Raw genomic sequence first — 23,966 nt, forward strand, 5'->3', positions numbered from 1 at the left:
TGTGGCTGCCAAAAATATATGTACATGTTTTAAGTTGGGAACCAGACAGCTGCTGTAATTGCAACATCCTACTATCAGGCTCTTTCATTTAAACTGTGTTTGAGTCTGTCTGCTGCGACAACAGCCTACAGTGAGTTTAATCGGCTCCTCAGTCTGGTAGAGCTATTACCAAATCCAACACAGACCATTAGGCCGCATGGGCTTAATTGCACATTAATTGGATAATTCGTCCTGCACTTTGTTTTTCTCCCATTTCCTCAAATCTTCTCCCTCGTTTTGGCAAGCGCTCGGCCATTCGCTAGATTTCCCTTTTGTCATTACGTGTCTCGGCACAGCGAGAGAATACAGAAGGTGGAGCAGTCATCCCGTGGCTGGAGATTTGCCGCGGGGAGGGTGGTTGCTCCACGTGGGTGGGAAGCCAAGGCTGAGAGGATTGATGGAGCCCTGGGTTGTCCTCCTCCTGCGCTGTCATGTTGACCCACAATACATGCTGTGTTTGTGTCTCCGCCAGCATGGAAACCAGGAAGAGGCATGCATAGTTAAATAGGCAACAACCCTCCAGTGCGCAAGGTGCATTATTTATGAACTTTTTAAAGAGATTTTATTCATCCCTTCCTCGTATTTCTCCCCGCCATTATTGTCTGTGCTTTAGGCGTGTGCCGCAGCTCTCTCAGATTGCTGCCATTAAACCCGGGGAGCCATCTGATGGAGTTATCAAAGTAAATGTTTGGCACATTTGATAGCGTTTGAAATATCCTCCTGTAATAAAGCTCTCCGGGGAGAGAGAGGGACAGGCTTTTCATGCAAATAGCCGGTTTTCTGATATCACACCGTGTCGAAATATCCACATTTATCTCAGCGCTGTCAACAAACACACAGAGCACCTACTGATACACGGAGGTTGATGTTTGGCAAGATGGGAGCTGGAGGAAAAGTGCTCGCCATGTGACATCAGGCCAGGCAGCATTTAATGAAATCATTATCTTACATTTACAAGCAATGAATCCACCAGGCTGAGGTTGAGTTCAGTGTGCTTTTATGGTGCATATGGTTCACACATGGATGCCAGATAATTAGAGAAGAAGATGTGATGAAGACGCATTAAATCACGTGTCAGTGCCTGAATTCTGTCGTGTTTTTAATAGCTGGAGTGTTGTGTAAGTGCAGACTTTGGGGAGCAGAGAGGAAATCAGTGCAAGGCAAAACGCAGTGATGGACTGTGAACTGCTTTAATGAGCAAAGCATTGTGGTCCTCCTCCAGACCCTGATAGGTCTCCCACTGATTAGACGAGTTAAAGCTCAGTCCTTTATTATTCCCTGAAGGAGCGGCGCGCTTGCTTTTGTCTCTGTGCTAATAATAGCCGTGAAGTATGATCATTCCAAAGTGTTAAAATGCTCCTTATAAACAACGGTCTGTTTTCGTTTTGTTTATTATTCATCTCGTCCAATTACCATCCTAAAGGGGGAGTGTTTCTCGCCAGGCGCTGGGGGAATAAGAGATTAAAAGGCAATGAGGAAACATCTGTGTCTCTGCTTTGCCACAAATCTGCATCTCATTTCTACCACTGGCATCCAAATAGACAGCGCCTACAATGCAGGGAGAAAAGTGAAACACCAAGGCGCATAGGGCTAGCGAATAGAGGGAAGGGTTACCATAGAAACACATACCTCACATGGGTTTATGGGCTGCATCCTATCACATGCTATCAATTACCATAAATCTTCTGGCAGCGAGGGCGGTGGTTAAGGTGCGCCTCGGCAGTGAATGACAATGTGTTGATCTGCACATATCTGGAGAGATGCATGCAGCCGCTTTAAATCAAGAGGAAAATGGCATCAGATTTAGCTTGTGACAATAGAAAGATGGAGAGTGGCTCTAATGCGCTTCCTTTCATGAGCCTGTGTGCAAACAGATATTGAAAATGTGAACGAGGACGCTGCCTGCCTTTTCCTGTGTATTCATGTCATTGTGAGGATGAATGATTGCTAAATCAGAACTTAGTGAAAAGCATAATGCGCCGCAGAGCCATACGTTCATGCCTGCTAATCTTTGACTGGGTGTCATCATGCTTATTCCATTCACTCGCCGTACAGCTGTCTGCACATTAAAAGCCAGCAGTGAGAATTGTGTCACAGCACAGCGGTGCATCAGTGCAATTTTCCACAAATGGCATCTTTTCCCGAGCTCCCATCCTCTCGACCTCTGGCGCTGAGCGACGACGCTGAGAGCTTTATCAGATGTGTTTGAGCAGCTCCCATCAGCACGACCCCGGTGGGCGGTGCAGATATCGAGTGACCTTTTCTGCATGGCTCCCTGATATTAACGCAATCTCCCGCCTTATTACCATGGGAACATTTCACAGAGTATTAGACTTAATAAATGACTTTTTCCTTGGCTTCCATCTCTCTCCCCCCTCTGCCATCTCTCTCCCCCGTTCTCCCCTGGCCTGCTCCCCTCGTCTTCCCTGCTCCTGAGCCGATAACCCGACCTCCCCAGGGGCCCGGCCTCCATAATCGCGTCAGTTCACGGCCCTCTTATTCCAGCAGAATTGCTTAATTGGTATGTGTTCTACATAACTGTTGGAGTATTAGACTCACAAATGAAGGTTAGAACCTCAGTGCTTGTAATCGACTGAAAGAAATTGATTTGTGCTCAGCTGCCCTTCTGGGACGAGACTTTATGGTTCTCTGAAGAAATGAAGCTTTTATAATTGTGTGTTCCCCCCCTCTCCCCCTTCTCTCTCCTCTCCTGTCCTCTCTCTCTTTTTCTCATTTCCTCTCTGCTAACTGCTTTGTTGACATTCATCAAAAGGCAAGACGCTGGCAATTTATAGGTGACGTGCCTGGTCTTCCATGTTACTTTGCATTTGGCGCACACTACATAAGTTCCCCGGCTTTATGGCAGGTGCAGAGTGCTGAGCAGTGAATATATGTGTCTTTTTTTCCCCTCCGTAGGGAAATCTAATCATAGCGTAGACACTCTGTCAATGAAAATCTGATTGCATTATGTGTGATCATGTAGAAGGCGTGAAGCGGCGTCGTATTAACTAAACCTGACCAACGAGTATAAATTGTCTTATGATTGATCTTCTTGGATTGTGTGGCGCTTTACGGCTTTGTATCGATAGCTGAATGTGTGTGATTAACAAGGGCCTTGTAACTGCTTGGTGGTGGAGCGACTAAAGCGCTGCACAAATGTGGATCTATACTAGTTTAAAGAAGGCACCAGGACACATGCAGGCACAGATTTGGTGTTTAAAAGCATCGTAATCCTTTCCATTAAAGAGCAACTTGCAAGCTGGAGACCCCAGTGAATCACTGTGTAGGACAATATATTATTACACTACGGCGGCTTCTGAAGTCATTTTGTGTACGTTTTCTTCATCAACGGATGTGACGTCACATAAGGGAGTCCCGCCGATCAATGACGGGTTTAACATTAATATATATGGCTCTAAATCCCAGTCTCGTCATTGAAGATGAAGTAACTGTTAATTCATATGCATACGACGGACCACAGGCTTATAATTATGAGCCTGTGAGGCGTCAAAGAGACGAGGAACAGGCCGGGATGAGGAGAAATAACAGCCACAGGAGAGACGGTGAGCTGTAGTGCGACGAGAGCCAGTGGAGAACCTGGCAGGTGTCGTGATGAGTGACCGGCGTTAGCTAGCGATATCAAACGCTGTGCTCACACAACACGATGCAAAGTTTGTCACACACCAAAGGCTATAACAAATCATGAGTAGTAGCTAGTGGGAGCATTAATACTTGGCCTGTATCAGTTGTATTTGCCTTCTATAACGGTAAGTCCGTACTACATTTTGTGGTGCCACAGTGGTGAGAGAGAGAGAGAGCGCTGACGCTTGAACGGTGCTTGTGTGTCCCGTCCCAAAGTCCCGTCTCTTCACCTGCACAAAACGCACCCTGGCACGAAAGGTAGCTCCGTTCCTCTTCCTGTCAGGAGAACGGTCGGCTCGATGTCCTGTCGAGCTAGAATTTGGGCAACAATTACGATCATAAGAAAGAAACGCATTGTTTGACTACTGAAATAATATCAACAGAATACGATACGACCGCTCAGACTCACTACCGCCTTCCTCTGCACGTTGAGCTAAGGCAGAGTCGGACACCACGTGTTGCCTAATATGACGCCATGTTGAAAAAAAAAAGCAGTTTTTGCAGCTTTGCTGTAAACAGACACTTTTTCCTCTAAATGTGTCCTCATGTTTTGTAAATAATTTGAAATCAAGGATTAACCCTTTCCGCAGCCATTTTCAGACAAGATTGAGTATTAATGTAGTCAAAAAATTTAACCTGGAAGTTGCTCTTCAGCTGTATATAATATGACGCCATCATTACAGGAACAGGAAGTACACTGAGTTACAGGAAAATAACACACTTAATGTAAAATCATCCCTCCCCTTACATCAGTGAGAATGAAATCCGCTGGATTTACCACAGTTTATCCTGCAGGACTGTGTCTCCGCCGCTGTGTCTGATGCATGACAACTCCCTCTGACTTAGGTGACCGGAGATATTTCACGCTTCTTTCCAGGTGGGCAGACTCAGATGTGCTCAGTGCAAAGGTTTGCTCAACGCCAAATCACATTTCACGCTTGCGCTAATGTCAGCCAGCGAGTGAAGAGGAGTGAGAACTGGCAGGTGGTGTTTACAAATGAGAACACCCCAAACCGCAAGCTACCTTGACACCAGATGCTGATTTGATTATGGGGTGGCGTGTAAGCTAGCGCATGAATGTATGGAGCAGGCGAGGTGCGACATTAAAAGTCGATTAAGTGAAACAGATGAGTGTTGCATGTATTTATTTATGTTTTGGCCGAATGTTTTCTTTGAGGCTGACAGGGGGTTTGGTAACATGGGAGGGGTCTCAGAGTGTGCAGTCGTATCTGTTAGATGAGACCATGTTTGTTGATGTTCTTCTTGTGACACATTCTTACATGGAAAGTTCTTTTTGTCTTTTAGGTGTGATTGTGCATCTGCTTTAAAGTTATAATCTCGAAGATCTCAGTTTTGTTCTCTTGGGGGCACCTGTGGCGATAAACGGTAACTGCGCGAGCACACTTCCCAGATAACCAGACAGTGCTGCATGTGTGACGTCCACGGTTGGCTCCGGTTGTAACTCTTGATTTTCCTCACTGACGGTCGCTTTCCTTGTTGAAGTTGTATCTGTAGTCATCCATCTTTTCTTTGTTTGTTCAGCCATAGTAGGTTACTGTTTACTCGCAATGCTTGCAGAGACCGGTAAAGCAGCCGCTTAGCTCCGCCTACCTTCTCTCGCAGACCAACCACTGCTGGCTGATGGAAAACGTGTCACTAACTGGGCGCCGCTTGTGATTTTTCATGTGAAAGTCGCCACAGACACCCAATCTGTAATATTGCGAATGCAAAGGCTTTCATCAGTGGGCCATAGGCTCAATCACCCTTGTGTTACCTCATTCGGCGATAGATAGAGACGTAACAGACATTAATTTAAATGGAAATCTTCAAGATTATTACTTTGAGTTCCATCTTTGTGTAGAGACAGAAAATGATTTATGACTTTGATTTATCCTGTAGAGATGTTCTGACAGCGCGTCATTATTACAGCCTGTTCAGATTCTCATTCTTAGAATTCTTAGGAAATGTATGAGCTGTAATGTGGGATGTGATGTACTGATGTGCTTCTTCTATGTGGTAGGTTTTTAAAGTGAGGTAGGTGGTTGTATACCTGGATGACGCCTCTGACAAACAAGTATTCCCTACACATGAACATCCCTTCTTCTCAGTCCTTTGTAATTGCCAGCAGATGCAAATTGAGCTCTGACAGCCTGTAACCGCACTTCCACTCAAACCAAACCTCCTAATCAACTCTGTGTGATTTAACGGTGCATCCTCAGCATTAGTATTCCAGAGCCGGATCCCTCTTGGATCCAGGCTAGGATTATCCAAGCTCTTAACATCTTAGCTAAGCTGGTTAACACCTGTTTTTATTGACATCTGAACACCAGCCGAGGCGCCTCGTCTTCTGTGGTTTTAAAAGATCTTCTCTTGCTCTCTCCAGCAGGCTCGTCACTATTATTAATGTAGGCTGCAGCCCACATAAATAACTGTTTTTCCCACCACAAGTATTTCTAGTAGGTCAGCAGCTTCACTGCGGAGACGGGGAGCTCATTTACATTCTTACAAACAATCTTATTGCAGCGTAATTTGTAATATGGCTGCATTAGTGGTAAGTCAAGATACTTTGATGCAGATATAAATCACTTGTGCAGAGCTAGGCCAAGTGAACTCAGAGGGATGTAGTTCTTTTTCTGCCAGGTCCAAGTCTAGACATGAGCTGCAATTCACTGAACATGTTTCATAGTAATTTTTGAAGGAAAAAGAAAACAGGCCTTCTTTATTCGTTTATTAGACTAATGTTTCCATTGGGGCCGACGTTTGCACCGCTGTAACTGATGTAATATTCTATAAAAGCATTCAGGCCGCTGCACCGCCTCTGGGACTCTGCTTAGCAGCGACTGTGTGGACTCGCAGAAATCCTCCGACTTTTCTGTGAATCTGTTTCAAAAACTCTCGCCAGGGTCAGCGGGGGGAAACTTTGAAGAATGTTCCAGGATTTGTCTAAATCATGAGGTATGGATCCTCTTAAGCGTCGCTGGTATTAGAGCTGAGCCCTATCAATGATTCCATTAACCTAAATTCCAAACCGGGCTTCACAACATGACCACGTTAACCCCCCGGATTTCTCCAAGCTCTTGATCCCTCCCTATTTAGATAGAGAGGAATGAATGGTCACTGGCTACCGGCTGTGTTTCCTGCCCCAGACGGGGAATTATCTGTAATATGACCCCATGTTTATCTTTGGCCTTCGTGTGTCCACATGTTTTCTGCTTAATTTTTACCAGCCTGTAACGGTAACAGAAGCTGATTAGGCTTCGGTGGAGCTGATGTGAGATGATGAGGTTTTTAGAGAGGACAAGAACAGAATCCCAATCCGCTGATTTTTTTTTTACCTTTCCTCGATGAACAATAATCATTTCAGGCTAACAGCGCCGGAACGAGCAGAGAGAAGAGAGAAACAAGTGTCTGCCTTCATTAGGACAAAGGGAGGGTGAGCAGGAGAGCATCTGACAAGCCAGTAACGCCTCATTGTCCCTGATCTCAAGTTTCATAAATTTCCACGGCTCTCGTTAAAGGACGTGTCGCTGCTGTCACCGGGCGCTAACTCGTTATCTCCTCCACGCCGTAAAACGCTGTAATTAACATTCAACAACTGTAACCGATCCAGCATTCTTCCTCTCTAGCCGCTAATTGCCACGCTATTGTGCTTCCTCATAAGTGGGCCTTTTGTGCGCGCACTTGTGGGGACACATTTCCGCGGTTCATTTTGATTGTAAATAGAGGTGAGAGAGACGTTCAGCTGAGCTTAAAGGTTAAAAGTTTTCTTGCAGGAGTCGTTGAGTTTGCGACGCTTCTTGGCAGCATTTTTGGGAACATTTTTGCATACACCTCGACGTCTGAATTGCCTTCCATCCGAGAGCTGTTAAATTAAGGCTTTGTCCACGAATGCTTTTAGTAGACCTCATGGGTAACGCAACCTGTATTTTCACCGTTGAGGAGCGTATTGGAGGCCCATTTGTCGGAATCACAATTACTGTAATTACAAATTTCAAGCCAATGCCTGCCTGCGGTTGTGATGGCACAGAGTGTACTATTATTTAGGGAGCTGCACTATTCTGGTTTCAGCTTTGCATGAGCCCCCTTCTCAAATGATATCCTCAATTACATCAAACACTATCCCCGTTTGGGAATGTATAGCTGTCACACTGCCATCCACTTACAGCAGCACACACACACAGAGAGAGAGCTCACTTCTTTTACTGATTTTTTTCCCCCTTTGAGGCATCAGATTTTCTTTCATAGCTTCCTGTAGAAACCCAGCGGTGTCAACTCCGTTTTAGTAGGAAATGTTTTTGTTTTCCCCTCAGCTGCTCCTGCCTGACCTCACGGGAGCAGCAGCCATCACAACAAGGCCCTATGAATAATTAGTCTGGGTCAACTGATACTCTCTGGCTACGCACACCGCTGTCGTCTGCTCCGGCAGCGCCAGCCAAAAGCCGATGAACTGTGTGCAATTCTGCTCTATTGAATCAGTTGCAGCTCTTGTTATTTGAAGATAAACTGCGAGATGTAAGTTGATACGAGGGCTACCTCCTAAGAGCGAGCACAGGACAGGAGAGAGGCCAAATGAACGTAGTCGCCAGGACCACGTTTGGGGGCTTCTTCGGTGGTCTGTCACAGATATGCAATCACCTGGTGCTTATCTGTACGCTGCTGGCCCGGCATTTCACTCTCTGGGGATTAGAGCGAATGCCAGGGTTGGGTTTCCGAGAGCCAAGACGCCCCAGGAGGACAAACAAAACCAAATGGTTGTGTCGTGTTTCTTGTCCTGGTTTCATGTTCGGGTCAGAGGAGATGTGGTGCAGGTGTCTGGGGATTCAGGTGTGTTTCTATGCGACGGGCTAAGACGCATGATGTACATTGTGTCAGATTATTTATTGACCCCCTCCAGTGAAAATCAAGTGTTTAACCATGTAACCATCTCCATGTGGTGTTCTTCATGTGCTACAAGACATATCAGGGACAACATGAGCAGTCATCTCCATGGCTGGGCCTGTCTGCTTTTAAACTGCAGTGTACCAAGGACAGGCTGAACAACACGTTTTCAGATTGGCAGGTTTGAGACGTCACAAACCTAAGGAGCCAATCCCGTTAATGGACGGGGTGACGCTATGTATCATTATGTGTAACCTATGGCAACCACTTCTGGGATGCGCGAGCCAGCTGTAACCGTCATCATTTTTGCAACCTCACTACTGACTACTAACGTTAACGTTACTACTACTAATGACTACATTTCAAGCTAGCTAAGTTTTAACAAGTTGCTGCTAAACGATGGCAGAGACGGGTTTTGTTTTCACAATGGAAGGGGCGGTTGGTCATTTGCATAGTGGGCGGGGCTATGCCGATTCAGGAATTTTTAATGAGGGAGAAGGAGGAGATGTCTTGGGAGGATTTTTACACGATGATTTAACGTATTTTGCCGAAAAAAAACATGTCAGACACAATTCATTATTTCAAGCAGAGCATTTTATAAGTCATTCATAGGTCTCAAGAACAGCATCAATGCTCCTTGGCAGCAGTATAGACACAAGTATTCAGCTTAATATCTGATGACTGTACAGGCCATACTACATCATTTGCTTGCATTTCAATATATAGTGAACCCTCATGCCCTCAATGGAAACTTCTACATTCATTAGTTTTCTGCACCAGTTTTCCACTCAGTTCGTGCGACTGTCTGCAGCTACCAAACGAAACGTCTGTGTTTACTTCACAGGACTGAGTGTCAGTTTGTGTTGGGTTGTGGCTTCACCCCACATATAGATACACTGCTCTTTTAGCAACTCACAGCATCCTCTGTGGTTTTTCATGTTTGCACAATAGGCACATAGGTTGTGGTTTTTCTCACATTTTTACAACGGCTCACCACCAACGAAACTGCTGTAGCTGCAGAGTTTGAACTCTCACTGCCTACCCTCCTTCCTGTGTGAGCGCTGTGGAAATTAACACTCAGAAATATCGACTATTCTCCAGAGAGCTGACGTTAGAAAGTGAAACAACTTTTTAAATACGTCTCACGCATGTTGGTTTTGTTGTCAGTCACGTTGCTGTCAACTTAAAACAAAATAACGGACACGTTGACTTGTTGAAGTAAAAAGCTCTGTTCCTCTTTTCCTTGATCCAGGCCTCAAACTCACTGACTTACCAGTCTGTCTTTTAAACTTGTTGTTAGTTTGATATCCTCAGGCTCAATGTTGTATCAATGTCAGCTGATGTGTTGCAAGTACACAATGATGCCTTGAACTAAAGTGTTAACTTTTATGCTCAATTAATTTTCATGCTCATATTGCCTCTAATTCGACCTGCAACATCAACAAGACTATCTGCAGTGTTCACTCCGTCCCGATTGGACATGGATCCATAAAATAAAAGATGACTGTGACTATGACTGTGATGAATCTGTAGATAAGATCGATGCTGGCACACAAGCAAAAGGTCCTTTTAGAAGTGCCATGAACAAAGCAGAATTTATTCTCCTCAGGGTTTTGCTGAGGAGAAGACCGAGAGCACAAAGTGTCATCATACGGCTTTTTTTAAACAAGATTGTGAAAGATAGATCTAATTTTAATTTGGGCTAATGCGAGGAACACTATCAGCCATTGAGCCAGGGTGTCTTATGACTTGACTTGACGTACTTTGCTTGACAGTCTTGTGCTTTTACTTGTGCAGTTTCAGTTCAGAGACTGGGCCAAGTGTAGAGACGGGGTAATTTTAAAAGCTCCTGCACTCCCTGTTTAGTTCATGAACTTTAGCAACCCACCTCCTTCCTTCCCCTCAGCTCCTGGAAGCACAGCTATATTAGTATCTCCCAGAGAGTGTCAAGTCAGTCTGCTGCTTCTGTTTACAGGATATTCAATCACTCTAAGTGCTAGTGGCAGACTGATTTTCTTGGAATGCCGCAATCCCCCCCGGCTTCTTATATGCAAGGTATTTATCATGTGAAAAATTTGGCGCTATCTGACTCGCCTGTTTTACTAGCCTCATCCTGGAGCTGGGGCTGGTAAAACATGGTAATATATGTTCTGCAGTCAAAACTGAACATAAAAATAACAGAGAACACCACGAGATTTACGCTCCGTCATAGGGAAGTGGTTACTTTTATAACACCATCGCTCTGGAGATAATATCTCACAGCTTCAAACTAGTCCTGCGGTAAAAATGGGTCATTTGATTTTATTTGTTTTTCACTTGCCAGTGACACACACAGAAAACATTTGTGCACTTTATACAACATCCAGATTTAAGAAGTGGCTGCATTTTCAATTTGTTTTTAGTCTACTAAGCATAAGTAGCTGCTGGAAATCTGCAGCGTGCCCCCTCATATCACACATGAGATGTGTTCCTGTGTATGTGTGTGTGTAAGTGCTATTGACCTCAAACCTGGCGACAGCCCTGCTAACAGCTGGTTTTCTGCCAGTTTTTCTGCAAGGCTATGAGAAAATTAGCTGAGCTGTGTGGGGGCTTGTAGCACCCTAATATAGCATTAAGCAGGGTGACCGGGCTCACTTTAAATGGATGACTGTGTTGTCTCTGTGACTGCAATTTGCAGCTTTACCATGAGGTCTGTGTTCTCAAGGTCACAGGTCACAATCTTAAAGGAGCAGTTCGGCCCTGGAAAAAGCCACTGTCAGTCAAGGCTGGTGTTCTCTGTAGTCGATAGAAGCAATAATATTTAAAATTGGCGCCATAGCTGTGAAGAAGGTTGAACAAACAGCTCGTAGTTTTGCCCATTCTACATTCCTACAACACCCAGCATGCATTGCGCCCCTCACTCTGAAAGGAACGGCCCAGCGAGAGAGGCTGGAGTGCAATTATGCTGTTTCGCCGCAGGCAAGGCTCAGAGCGGGACAGAATACGAAATACGACGAGAATATACCGGTGGATCGTCTAAAAACTCTTCCGGTCTGCAGTCTACGTTTCAAACCTGACGATTTTGAACGAGACATGACATCGGAGGCGGGCGTCCTAGATTGAGGAAGTGTAGTTTAGCGAGCTCCCTCCGCCAGACTACGTAAAACGCGTCATCTGGCGGAGGTTTTCCAGGGCCCATTGGAGAAGCGGATAGCGTCCTCCAAAGGTGAAATAGCATTTTTTCCCTACCATAATGGCATTAGCTCCCCATATTAGCATGATAGGACTGCAGCTGAAAATTTGCAAACTGGCCCTTTAAACTGCCAAACATGCACGACATATTTAGTTCTTTCCACCAGCTTAAACAGACTGAGGTGTTTTGTAATAGTGCATTTTATTGTAATGGGATTTAGTTCAACCTCTCAGGCCTGTTATTTTAAATCTACAGTGTCTGTCACTGTTAGCTTGAATGTCATTACTGAACTCCAATAAAAGGCCGGCCTGTGACCCCCGGAGCATCCCTGTAAATAAACAACATGCAGGGATGGAGTGTCAGCATGTCTTTAATCATGTCTGCTCTGTTTCATCGCTTTTTCTCTCCTTGTCCGCCTCCCTCTGACCTGTCTATTTACCCAGCATCCCCCTCTGTAATGAGGGGCGTTAGCTCATCAGGCATGTTTAAACTGCAGACAGGATTAACTTGGCTAAAGACTTAATGCACATGCACAGTCACCCCATGCTCTGTTTGCCGTTTCCAGGCCGCAGATCGACAAACGGCTCTGTTAGGCTTCCCTCTCCTGCTTGTTCTCTGTCTCTCTGGGCTCCCCGGGCCTCCTCCTCCTCCTCCATCGTCCTCATTTCGGCTGAATTAATTGAGTTCTCATTTTTGTGAGAAAGCTCACAGGAGGGCTGTGTGAGCAGGGAGAGGAGAGTGATAGAAAGAAAGAGAGACAGAGACTGATCAGTGGCAGAGGCCTCGGGGGCACAGCTCTCCCAGAGGTAGGCAGTCACTAGTTTCCTGAGGGACGCTGAGGCCTCTGTGCACTGACTTATATCTTTATCCTCTCAACAGTCACCCCTCAGCACTTCAGGGAACAGCCAGAGGCTGCTGGTCAGGGTCAGGCATATGTGTCTCCTCACTCCCAAGCCCAAGGGAGGCTGCCACCTAATTCGAGCTCTTTGTGTCTGAAAAACTGTGATGGCGAAACACTGAAAAGGTGTCTCATAAAATATTAGAAGTGGTGGGAAATAACTCCAGAAAAGAGAAGACAAATTAACGCACCATTAGTGTTGCTATTAGATATGAAACAAGCAGGACACGCAACAACTAAGATTGACACCAGAACAGGAAACCAAACAGATTTGACTTGAGTGAAAGTACGTTTTGGAAAGTACCAAAGTAAACCAACGCAGCTCTCATCGTGCAGGGTTAAACCTGACATGTTATGATGCTCACCAAAGTGGTAAAAAAAAAAGGTGCTAAATGCATGTGACTCAAGAAACAGGAACAGGCTTTTATGTGAAACACTCTATGAAGGTTTTTTACTTCCTGTTTATTTCCTGCCTCTTTCATTTTCTTCACTCTGTTTTTTTACTGATATTTAAGCAAACACCTCTATTTCAATCAGTTATCTCCACACTTAAAGTTATTATTATTGAAGTTTTAATCTCTAAGACCTCAGTTTTGTTCTCTTTGGCTGCACCTGTGGCGATAAACGGTAATTGCGGGAGCACACTTCCCAGATATCCAGACAGTGTTGCATGTGTGACGTCCACGGTTGGCTCCGGTTGTAACTCTTGATTTTCCTCGCTGACGGTCGCTTTCCTTTTTAGACTGTTTGCCTTCATCTGAGCGTCGAGTTTGTTTCTTTTTCTTTAGATTTTCACTTATTTTTGAAGTTGTATCTGTAGTCATCCATCTTTTCTTTGTTTGTTCAGCCATAGTAGATTACTGTTTACTCGCAACACTTGCAGAGAGCGGAAAAGCAGACGCTTGGCTCCGCCTACCCTCTCTGGCAGACCAACCACTGCTTGGTTATGGAAAACGTGTCACTAACTGAGCGCCGCTTGTGATTTTTTTTCTGCGAAAGTCGGCACAGACACCCAGTCTGTAATACTGCAAATGCAAAGACTTTCATCAGTGGGCCATAGGCTCAATCACCATTGTGTTACCTCATTCTGCAATAGATAGAGACGTAACACACATTTATTTACATGAAAATCTTCAAGATTATTACTTTAAGGTACTATTAGTATTATTGCAATGGCAGTGGCCCAGCAGGACATAATATCTGGTTTGACCCTCTACAAATACTCGCTGTGCACCTGCAGACATGATGTGGGCCGTACCTTGGCCTGAACCCTTTCAATTATGAACCATTACAACTTCTCCTCTTTCAATATTCATGCACGGGCAGATCACTCCTTCAGATGTCTTGGGTTGCTGTAAGTTGAGATAAACACTTGCCGAGTTGTAACAGCCAATCGGCCGCCTCTATTCCTCAATGTCACTGCCTTAGCACTCAATAATTCAAAGCTTGGCGGTAATGAGCTCCCCGTAGGCCCTGTCCCCGAGGAGCCTCCCCACTGTGCCTCCCCTGTAATGTAGTTATATCTCATGTCAGCTTTCAAATCAATTACATTTCTATCTGATGGCTATGTAATTGCGCCTGATTGAGTTTTTGGCACGCCAGCCAAGTGTGTGGTTCCCCAAACTCAGGCCAGTCAAAACAGGAAGCTTCATCAAATGAAACTGTATTTCATCGTGATTGAGGCGGCTCGCATGATAAGCACAAGTGTAATTATGATAATAATAACAATAGCAATCTGTGTTTTCTCAGCTTTGTTGTTCTTCGTTCCGAGCTCTCCAGATGAAATTTTGCCCCAAGGACTGCGAACGTTTTCTTTGTTCAAGATGCAGAGGCTGATTTGATTGTTTGTAGCATGTGCAATTTAGTGGAATAAATGCAAACCATAACGCTTTTGTATGAATTTGAGTGTCTGTTTTTTCAGTTGGTTTGAGTGCAGCAGACATTTTTACGTGCTACAGTCGAGCCACAGCGATCTCTGCATGTTGTGCTCGGGTTTTGTAAGATGTCAGACGTATACCGCAGCCAACAGAAGTCCTACTGCCATTGGCATCATGCCTAGAAATAACAAGCTAACCTCTTAGGTACAGCAACCAGCTGACAGCGAAGGTCAGAGCAATATTGTTGTATGTGTCAGATCTTTCAGAATAGATGGATGGACGTCTGGATGGATGGAGGAATATATGAATGCACACGTGGATGGATGCACGGCTGGAAATACGGACGGATAGGTGGATCAACAGAAAGCATGCCTGGATGGACAGAGGGAATCCTCTAATGGAGTGCTATTGAGATAGATGAGGGGGAGGATGCTGTGGTTAGGTGCATCAGCAACTAAATAGAGATGAATTGTGGCCGCTGTCAGCAGCACTAAGTATAACAGACATAGTAAAGCAGCCTGGCTCATCCATAATCAGCAGACACAGATTGTCTTCGTGCCAGAAGAGAACTTCTCTGGAAATAAAGCACGGGAGCATCTACCAATCCGTCTTTCTATCCTCACTTCATCATCCCCTTGCTTTTTATATCTCCTTACTCTTGGTGTTCTTGCCCTTTAAATCTCTTCACTTGTACTATTCTCTGCTCGTTTCTCTTCTTAAGGTCTTGCGTCTTTCTGTCTCTCTCTCCGACACTGTCTTTTGTGTTAACAGCCTTGCTTTTTTTTTTTTTTTTTTTTTTTTTTTGTGCAGTGGGAGAGCCACTGGGTGCACATCTACAATCTTGCCTTTCATTTCATGGCTTCTGGAAATGGATGTTTTACTGCCTTCATTAAGGCATGCGGCAGTCAGCACCGTGTTTTCCCTCTGAAGTTTAGCTCCATGAACCTCGCCATTAGAGGACATTATGGCCCCAGATTTCAGGGCACAGTGGAACACTGTATAATTTGATTAGTGTTATTAATCAAGTGGAATACCGCTCCTTTCACCCCCGTCTCCCTCCCCTCCTCCTCCTTTCTGCCATTTCACTTCTGCTTTCAAACCCTTCAGTCGTTCCCTTCCTTCTTCCTCCTTCCTTTATCTGTCCAGCTCTTCGCCTGCACTATAACACATACACTGAATGTGACAAAAGGCCTCACGCCTCCTCTTTTAAAAACAATGATTTACCACTTGTTTTTGCTCCCCCCTCTAACCCCCCTTCCCCTCTCTCTTAGCCCAGGACATAAATCAATTGAGATGAAAGTTCCATAATTGTGCTTGCTGGGAGGGATTTGAGCAAAATTGCGCTATGAATTTTTTAAAGGGAATTTTTACTAGCTGTTCAGCGAGACTTGGGAGGCGAAGGAAGGTGAGGCCACGAGGATTTATGGGCCTGGATTCTTCATTACTGAAGTAATTTTCCTGCAAATGATAGTGCAGCACCCTGGAGGGGGGAGCGCTGGCCGCCTGGGAGAGTACAAACCTGCTTAATCTCTCGTGGAGAGAGAGCAGCTCAGAGCACTAATATCATCTGTAAGCGACTGAGGCTCCATTTGTTCACATCTAAAACGCAGCTAGTATATTTGTGATTCAGAGTAATTGATTGCTCGGATTCGTTCCAGGAGTAGCTCTATAAGTTGAATTCATTTGGAGGGAATACAACTGCAAGGGAATGTACACCGGGGTCGTTTTTATGATGCGCTATATTTGCAAAATATGTACTTTTGTTTTTAGTGTGATTTATGTAATGACAAAGTTGATAGGTACGTTAGCTGTACATGTGCACTGCAGTAGCTCAGGCATTCATCAGTCACAGTCTATTTTCCTCTTCCTGTACGTGACACCTTGTCATATATTTGTAGTGTGCATGTCCGTCCTTGTGCTGACTTAGATCTGCTTTGCTTATAAAGCTGTCATATTGTTTCTTCAGCAAAGGTCTCCACCTGTCTCTCTACCTTTGGTCTTTCCTCCTTCCTCATTTCAACCTTCCTCAGTCCAATATGGCTGACGTTCTGTCTCCATCTCTTTAGGTGCAGCCAGCAGCAGTGGCCCTCCTCAAGGTTAGTGCGTCCACGATGCCAGGTCTCATTCTTTATCCTGCCTGCCGTCCACTCAATTTTACAGCTCAGTAGCTTGAGAAGCAGAGGGGGTAAATCTGCTGCAAGAGGGAGAAGGAGAGGGAGGGAGGAGGAGGAGGAGGAAGAAGGGAGACACAAAATTATTGTGCACCCTGTCGGCAATTGAAGTGGATCTCATTCCAGGCACACTAACAACTCTGGACAATTAGTCACTTCTCACTAGGCCAGACCTGAGACTCACTTGAGGGCCCAGAAAAGGCAGAGAGTAGAGGAGCCACGAGCATGGCTGAGCACTGCAGTTACAGGAGCGAGTCAGGGGAGAGAGGGGCACCTTAGGGATGAAATGGCTCTCAGTTCAGCTGGAGCGGCTCCTTGGGGCCTTTTGTGAGGTAGAAATAGGAGCATGCAACTTGGGATTAATGCAGTCATTTAGATCTATACCAAATTCTGCACCATAAAAACATCACTAGATTTTTTAAAAGATAAATTATGATGATTACAAGATCTATAATGTGAAAAAAATGTAGTTAATGTGTGTATTTATGTTGATCCGTTGTTAGTAATGTGTCATGAATAACCTTTTTATAACATTCATCAAGATAAACATAGACCGCCATGTCAGTAGTCCATTATGTTCCACCTAATAGGAGGTCTCTGGCAGTTTGCAGCCAAAGATGAGCACTGAAGCTTCAGCCAGCACATGCTCCTGAACAAAAGTGAAGCATGACTAAGGTGGGTGGTGCGTGGAGGATCAGGGAGTGCAAAGAGAGAAAAGTTTGTCCTGGGCCCTCTGCAGAGACGCAGCGTGACCAATTGAGGTGAAGGGGATGAATGAGGCCATTCACTGGCTCTAATGAAAGAGTTCCTGCTGGGCTCTGAATGAGGGTGGGCCTATCTGCACCACATAGGCGTGCACAAACCAGTGACCTCGAAAATTACCCAGGAAGCACTTTGGGACAGTCGCCCCAGCAACAGGCTGGGGTGCGCATAGAAACCAGGCGCTTCAATCAGTGCCTGGCAGCTTCTTAAACAGAGAAAGTTTTTCTCTCTATTGAAAGAACTCTGTGTGAAATCAACTTCGAGGGGCAGCCCCCCAGTTTTTTTAAAGGGAGGGAGCTGCCAATGACTGTCCCATGTGAAAACGTCCAGGAGCTCTCACCATCTCTGAGAGGTGTGGGATGTTACCCTCAGGAGTTTTCCTCTAAAGGCTCAAAGCCCTGTTTGTCTTAGCTGCACACATATGTGTATGTGCTGAGCGGTATGTAGGTTAATGAGGTTCAGGACGTATAGAGAGACAGGTTTAGGAGGCTGTGAAATAGATCCAATTACAAAGACTCCAGATAAGGAGCGAGATTCTTCCAACACCCCTGGGGACTGGACATTAAGTTTACAAGCATCTTCAAGGATCTGGTTCATTGGATTTTATCTGTGTTATTCTGTTTAATATATTCAGTCTTGATGAGCCAGAGGCACGCAGGTCATTGAAGTTCCATTCCTGTCTCCGTTCCCTCACGGAACTTTTGACAGCGTGAAATGACAATCCGCCCCTGCACGCATCTCCCACGTCAAAAAGTAATGAGATTGTGCTGCTGGAAATATCACTACAAAGCATCAGACCTGCACTCGGGTCTGACTGCACCTTCAAACAGCGCTGCCTGCCAGCTCGCCTGCCTCGCCTGCCTGCTGAAAAGGAAACGAACAAAAACAATCAGAATCAGAGAGGGAGAAACGGCAAGGGAAGCTCCCCACGCTGAGACAAACGAACACGCCGGGGTCTTTCATCCTGAGAGTGATTAGCCATCCGAAACGTTTTAAAACCCCGCTTTGAGTGTGTTCCTCAAACGGAAGAGTTCCATTGAGGAGTGGTGGTGAGATGTTTCTCGCTGGGAAGCGCCAGTGATCTAGTCTCTAATTGTGGCGCCGCTGACAAGGCTGCTGTGGCTGGGAGCTTTTTAAGCGGCTTTTTGCTACGCTCTTGTTCCCTTCCTGTCAGATCTACAACCAAAGGCACCAGGAAACAAAAAGGGCCCTCAGATTCTGCTCTTACATCCTCTGCCTATTGCTCTGTGCATAAATAGAGGCTTAATTTAACACGCTAATAGGCCCTGATGTAGGCCTAATGTGACCACAACTACAATATGTGCTGTATATGTGCTGTTTGGTTGCAGGTATGTGATATATAATTGCTTATTCACTCTCGTGCTCTTTCATATCTCATTGATCGCAGTGTCTCGCCTTCAGAGACGATGCAAAGATTGTGACACATTGGCAATATCCCCCTCGTCTGCCGTACAGCAGGAACAAAGCCGCGTTCTGCGTCTTTGAGCGGCGTTCGGGAGAGCCGGTAGGAGCTTTCAGTATTTGGCATGGAAAAACTTTTCGGATCCTCCACTGTTCAGAAGCCAGGTTGTCGAAGGTTTGAGGAATCGAAGAGAGGCGGTTTGAAGAATCAAAGAATCGGCGACAGTCGGGGGAGAAGGGGGAGCAGTTGGAGGGGGGGGAGAGGGGAGGAAAGGAGTGAAACCCGAGCTCATAAAAATCAGTATTATAACAACATTAATTGATGCTGCTGAGTGCCATATGTGGCGCCATATGGAAAAGCTGCCCCAGAGGCCTGCTATAATAGACAGCCCGCAGCGGTGCACACAACTTGGCACATTTACAAACAAGGGACGTCCCATTAATATCAGCCACGCAGACAGAACAGGAGACTGTGGGAGAGGGAGTGAGAGGGAGGGTGTTGCAGGAAGGGAGGGGCAAAAAATCAAGACTTACTACATGTTTGTTTGGTTGCTATCTTTAGTCCTTATTTTACACTTTTTATTTACTCGCCTCATACTATTATTTCCAACAAACGCAGAGATTTACTCCATGTGCATGTCATTATACGTTTACAATCCCCTCCTGTCCCCCCACGGCTCCTTAATTACAGTAATAAATGGCCCCTCCCTTCAGGGTCGGTCAGACCGCCCTCTGTCCACCCAACTGTCACTCCCACCACAGATGCCCAGTAGTCCTTTCATCACACACACACACGCACACACACAGACACACACTTCAGCAGGTGAGGTGATTCATGGCACCTTGACAAAGGCGGCGTGAACGAGCTCTGTTTAACCTCTTCTGTGCCTAATCACGGGGCAGCTGTTATTTACTGCTGCTGTCCACAGTTTGGACTGCTTGGCTGCTCACAGCACCGTCCTATTGTTATCCTGCAGTATGTCTCATGACAGACACTTTACTGATGGGGAAAATGTGCACGACATTATTAACTGGAATTGTCACTTTGTTAGTGATAAGAATTATATTTGAATGTGATAAATGAGTGTAATGATTAATTGATAATAACTGAGTTTTGAGATCCCAGCTATTAAAATGCAGTGGGCTCACTTTGGTAACAATTTGTGGATTTATTCATTACCATGAGCATGCAACTAATGATTATTTTAATTAGTAATTTGTTGATTATCGTTTCTGCTTATGAAGTAATTATTTGGAACCAAATGTACCGACCAAAACGGAAAAATGTCCATCTCCGTTTCTTAAAGAGCAGCTCCAGTCGTGTTTTAAAATGTATAAAATGGTCTGCTTGAAATAATAAATTATGTCTGATATGTTTTTTCGGCAAAATATATTTAATTACCTTGTAAAAATCCTCCAAAGGCATCTCCTCCTTCTGCCTCATAAAAAATTCCTGAATCAGCATAGGCCCCGCCCACTATGCACATTTCCAACCGCCCCCTCTGTCGTGAAAACAAAACACTAAACCATCGTTTAGTGGCAATTTAGCAGCTTGAAATGTAGTAATTAGTAGTAGTAATGTTACCGATAGTCAGTAGTGAGTTTGCAAAAGTTACAATGACGGTTACAGCTGGCTCGCACATTGCAGAAGTGGTTGCCATAGGTTACACATAATGATATGCATAGCGTCGTCCCGTCCATTAACGGGATTGGCTCCTTAGGTTTGTGACGTCTCAAACCTGCCAATCTGAAAACGTGTTGTTCAGCCTGTCCTTGGTACACCGCAGTTTAAAAGCAGACAGGCCCAGCCATGGAGATGAGTGCTCATGTTGTCCCTGATGTGTCTTGTAGCACATCAAGAACATCACATGGAGATGTTTACAAGGTTAAACAGTGGATTTTCACTGTTGGGGGGCTTTAAAGCTCTAAGATAGTATCTTCATATTTGGATTTTAGGCCAACCAAAGATAGAAAAAGAAAGAAAAGCAAGAAACCCTCAACTCTAAGAGTCAGGAGGTGAATATAAGGCCCTGTGCTTGATAAAGCATCTCCATAATTAATACTTTTTCAACACTAATTGAGGGTTTTAGGCTGACAAAGGTAATTACAGAAGTCAAAGAAAATGTCAACCACAGCCATAAGGTTTTGAACTCTTTGAAGTCGATGCTTTTATCCCGTGAAGATGTCTAGTTTTTCTTTCACCTGGAGGTGAATGTGCTGTAGTCAGTGCATCTGAAAACAGAAATATATCCACCTTCATGCCCTCATACGGCCTGGATGTACACGCATCAGTTTTGTGCGAGGCTCCTCTGACTCTTCTGAGGTGCCCAGAGCAAGGAGCGGGAGGAAGAGATCCTTATGAAACGGAGTTGTCAGGCTTTCTGTTGAGTTTCATAGAATGTGAGGCGAAACAAGGAAAGTGTACAGCTGTTTCCTCCCTGACACCGAGGGAGGCAGATGAAGAGCAAAAGAGAGAAAGAGGGAGGGAGGAAGAGGGGAGCAAGAGACAGAGAGAGAGAGAGAGAGCTCTCCGCTCTGTGATGTGCACTGATGTAGCTGCAGCTCTAGGTCAAACGCTGCCAGTGTTTTGTGTTCATCTTCGTCTCGTCTCCCCAGTGCTCCTCTAAATTATTCACAGCCTGAAGATGTGCAATGTGGCTGCCTCCTCCCTCTCCTCCTTCATTCTACATCGCTCCCCGTCTCTCTTTCTCTGTTTCCCGTCCCTTCCTCTTCCTCTCATGTGACGGCTTGTTTCAGAGGCAATGAACAGAAGTTTCTCCTTCCATGCGGGCTAATCCCCCCCCCCACCCCATCCCACATCCACTCATCTCCCATCAACCACCCACCTTTCATCACTGACTCCGCCGCTCACACGCTTTCATCCCCGCTCGTCCCTCGCTTGTCTCTCTTGGCTGCCAGACTAGAGCCATCCGCTTCTTTTTTAAGGGGGAGGCTGCCAGCTGTTAGCATCAACTCCTTGCTAGCTCCCAACACGATGGAGGAGTTGGGCTGGCAGGGTGTTTTCCCCCCTCAGTTTCTTTTTATTCCTCTTGTCTCATGTCTTTCATGATTTCCAGTGACTTTGTGCACGTTTTATCGAGCTGAGTTTAGAGATAAAGTGTGCACCAAATCCTCAGGCCGGTCACTGATTAAAGAGTGCCCATTAGAAATGTCACCTTTAACAGACGGACAGTCCTGTGAAGATGGAGGGGGATGCTAGAAACCAAGGACATGGTGGGGCTACGTTGAGGCCATTTCTCTGGTGTAATCACAGCTAGGGGTGGGACGAAATATAGATACAGCAATATATCGTTGCCTGACTCGTACAATACAATAAGCATTTGGCGATTTTGACTCACCGCGTCACCACTTCATGACTTCTCGCTTCGGCGCTCACGTAATGTGAACAGAAATTAATCGTTCGAAAACGAGGTTGACGGCAGGATAACAGAAGAAGACGACAGCGGGATAATGTCGAAAAAGCGGTGAAAGGAAGTTGAGAGATGTGCCAGCCACTTTCAAATCATAAGTCCTAATTTGTTTTTCAGTTGTAGCTCTAAATTGAATCTACTGACCGATAACACATACATTGAAACTGACACCAAAATGCAGTGAATAAATACATTCATCCTGCCATTTAAGGGCATTTTGTATTCCTTTATTAATCAGATATTGTGATGTATCATTAAATGATCGTCCTGCAATATATCAATTATTGCAGAATCACTGTATCATGATATTATCGTTATCGTGGGCCACATATCGCGTATCGTATCGTGAGTTACCCTGCGATTCCCACCCCAAATCACAACACACTTTGGATGCTACAAAAACCCTCGTGTAGTCCAAAAGTACCAAATTGTTCCCCCAAATAATGTTTTGATTTCTGCTCTTGTCACTCTGTTACAATTTAGCATCACTTTTCTAATCCTGGAACAGATTCACTGAGAACTCAACCACTTTCCAGATCTGTGCTCAAAGCACAGAAGATCAAACCGGCTCCATCGGCTACTAGCTTTGTAGATACTGCGGAGCAAAGGTTACTTAATCGATGCCCTTAATTTTGTTATATATATATAAAAGTCTTACAGAACAGTGGCGCTGGGGTGAGCAAACTCTCACAAGGAATTTGCAGCCTTGAAGAAGCCAGTCATCCTGAATAGCCTCCACTAATATTTGAACAAACTGTATTAAACGTGTCATTTTAAGTCCATGATCACATCAGTTTAACCTTTTTGTGTAAAATCGCTCAGACGTCCATGATTTTTGTTAGAAAATGCTTTGCAGTGATTAATACAGCTGCTAAAAGTTCAGAAAAATTCCCCAAACCCCCCAAAATATTTACTACGTCACACTGTCAATATATATTGTGACATATAATTATGTATTCAGTGATAGAAAGAGATAGTTTTAATGCCTTCATCCCTCTGAGGTGGAGTTCAGCCCAACACACACACACGCAGTACCTCTCTATCTGGATTTGTGGGCTTATAGACTGTCTGCTTCTGGAATATATTATTATTGTCATGTTAACTAGAAATATGCAAGTATTAAATCCTGTTAGTGCAGCAGGGGTTGCAGGATAAGGTGTGCCCTCGTGGCCACCTGAGGAGAAGGCAGAGTGCAGGGAGCAGTTGAATCCAGTTTGCACAGGACACTCGTTTGTAATTCTGTCCGCTGCCTACAACAACGTTTGATCATTGCAGAGGGGGGACAGGAGGTACGGGGAGCGGGGGAGGGGAGCTCAAGCTTTCTCCCTCCCTCTTTGGCCCTCCTCCCCAAACCCCCCTACCCGCCCTCTCGCAATTGCTGTCACCCTGTATGAATGCCCCCTCTGGCCCGATGACAAGTCGAGCGTGAAACGCTTGGCTGCCCCCTGAAATTAGCAGTAGAGCCCCCCGGCGGCACATGCTTCTCATGACCAGCACACAGTGGGCCGCCGCCAGATTCTTTTCATTATGGCTGTGGCCTGCCAGCCCCCTTACTCTACCTCCTTCTGCCTCTTCCTCCACCCCCTCCCTCCTCTCCTCCTCCTTCCCCCTGTGCATCGGCCAGAGCTCAGTAAACAGCATCTGTAGTGCTCATCACATTACTGTCGAAGGAAG

At 45.3% G+C, this 23,966-nt stretch overlaps 1 protein-coding gene across 5 annotated transcripts in view; it reads left to right on the forward strand.

The window, feature by feature from the left end:
- The window catches only part of fbrsl1 (fibrosin-like 1), a 310,850-nt gene that overhangs the window by 183,001 nt on the left and 103,883 nt on the right, over positions 1-23,966 (forward strand). For 3 of the 5 annotated variants that reach the window (XM_069682291.1, XM_069682292.1, XM_069682294.1), the window contains one exon: positions 16,573-16,602. The exons of the other annotated variants lie outside the window; for them this stretch is intronic. In XM_069682291.1, the coding sequence (XP_069538392.1) occupies positions 16,573-16,602 (30 nt within the window). The remainder of the gene's footprint in view (positions 1-16,572; positions 16,603-23,966) is intronic. 5 annotated transcript variants of the gene reach the window in all.

The sequence above is a fragment of the Semicossyphus pulcher genome, unplaced genomic scaffold (genome assembly GCF_022749685.1).
Source record: "Semicossyphus pulcher isolate SPU_LCO1_2020_fin unplaced genomic scaffold, fSemPul1.0.p SCAF_6, whole genome shotgun sequence".
NCBI classification, from domain to species: Eukaryota; Metazoa; Chordata; class Actinopteri; order Labriformes; family Labridae; genus Semicossyphus; species Semicossyphus pulcher.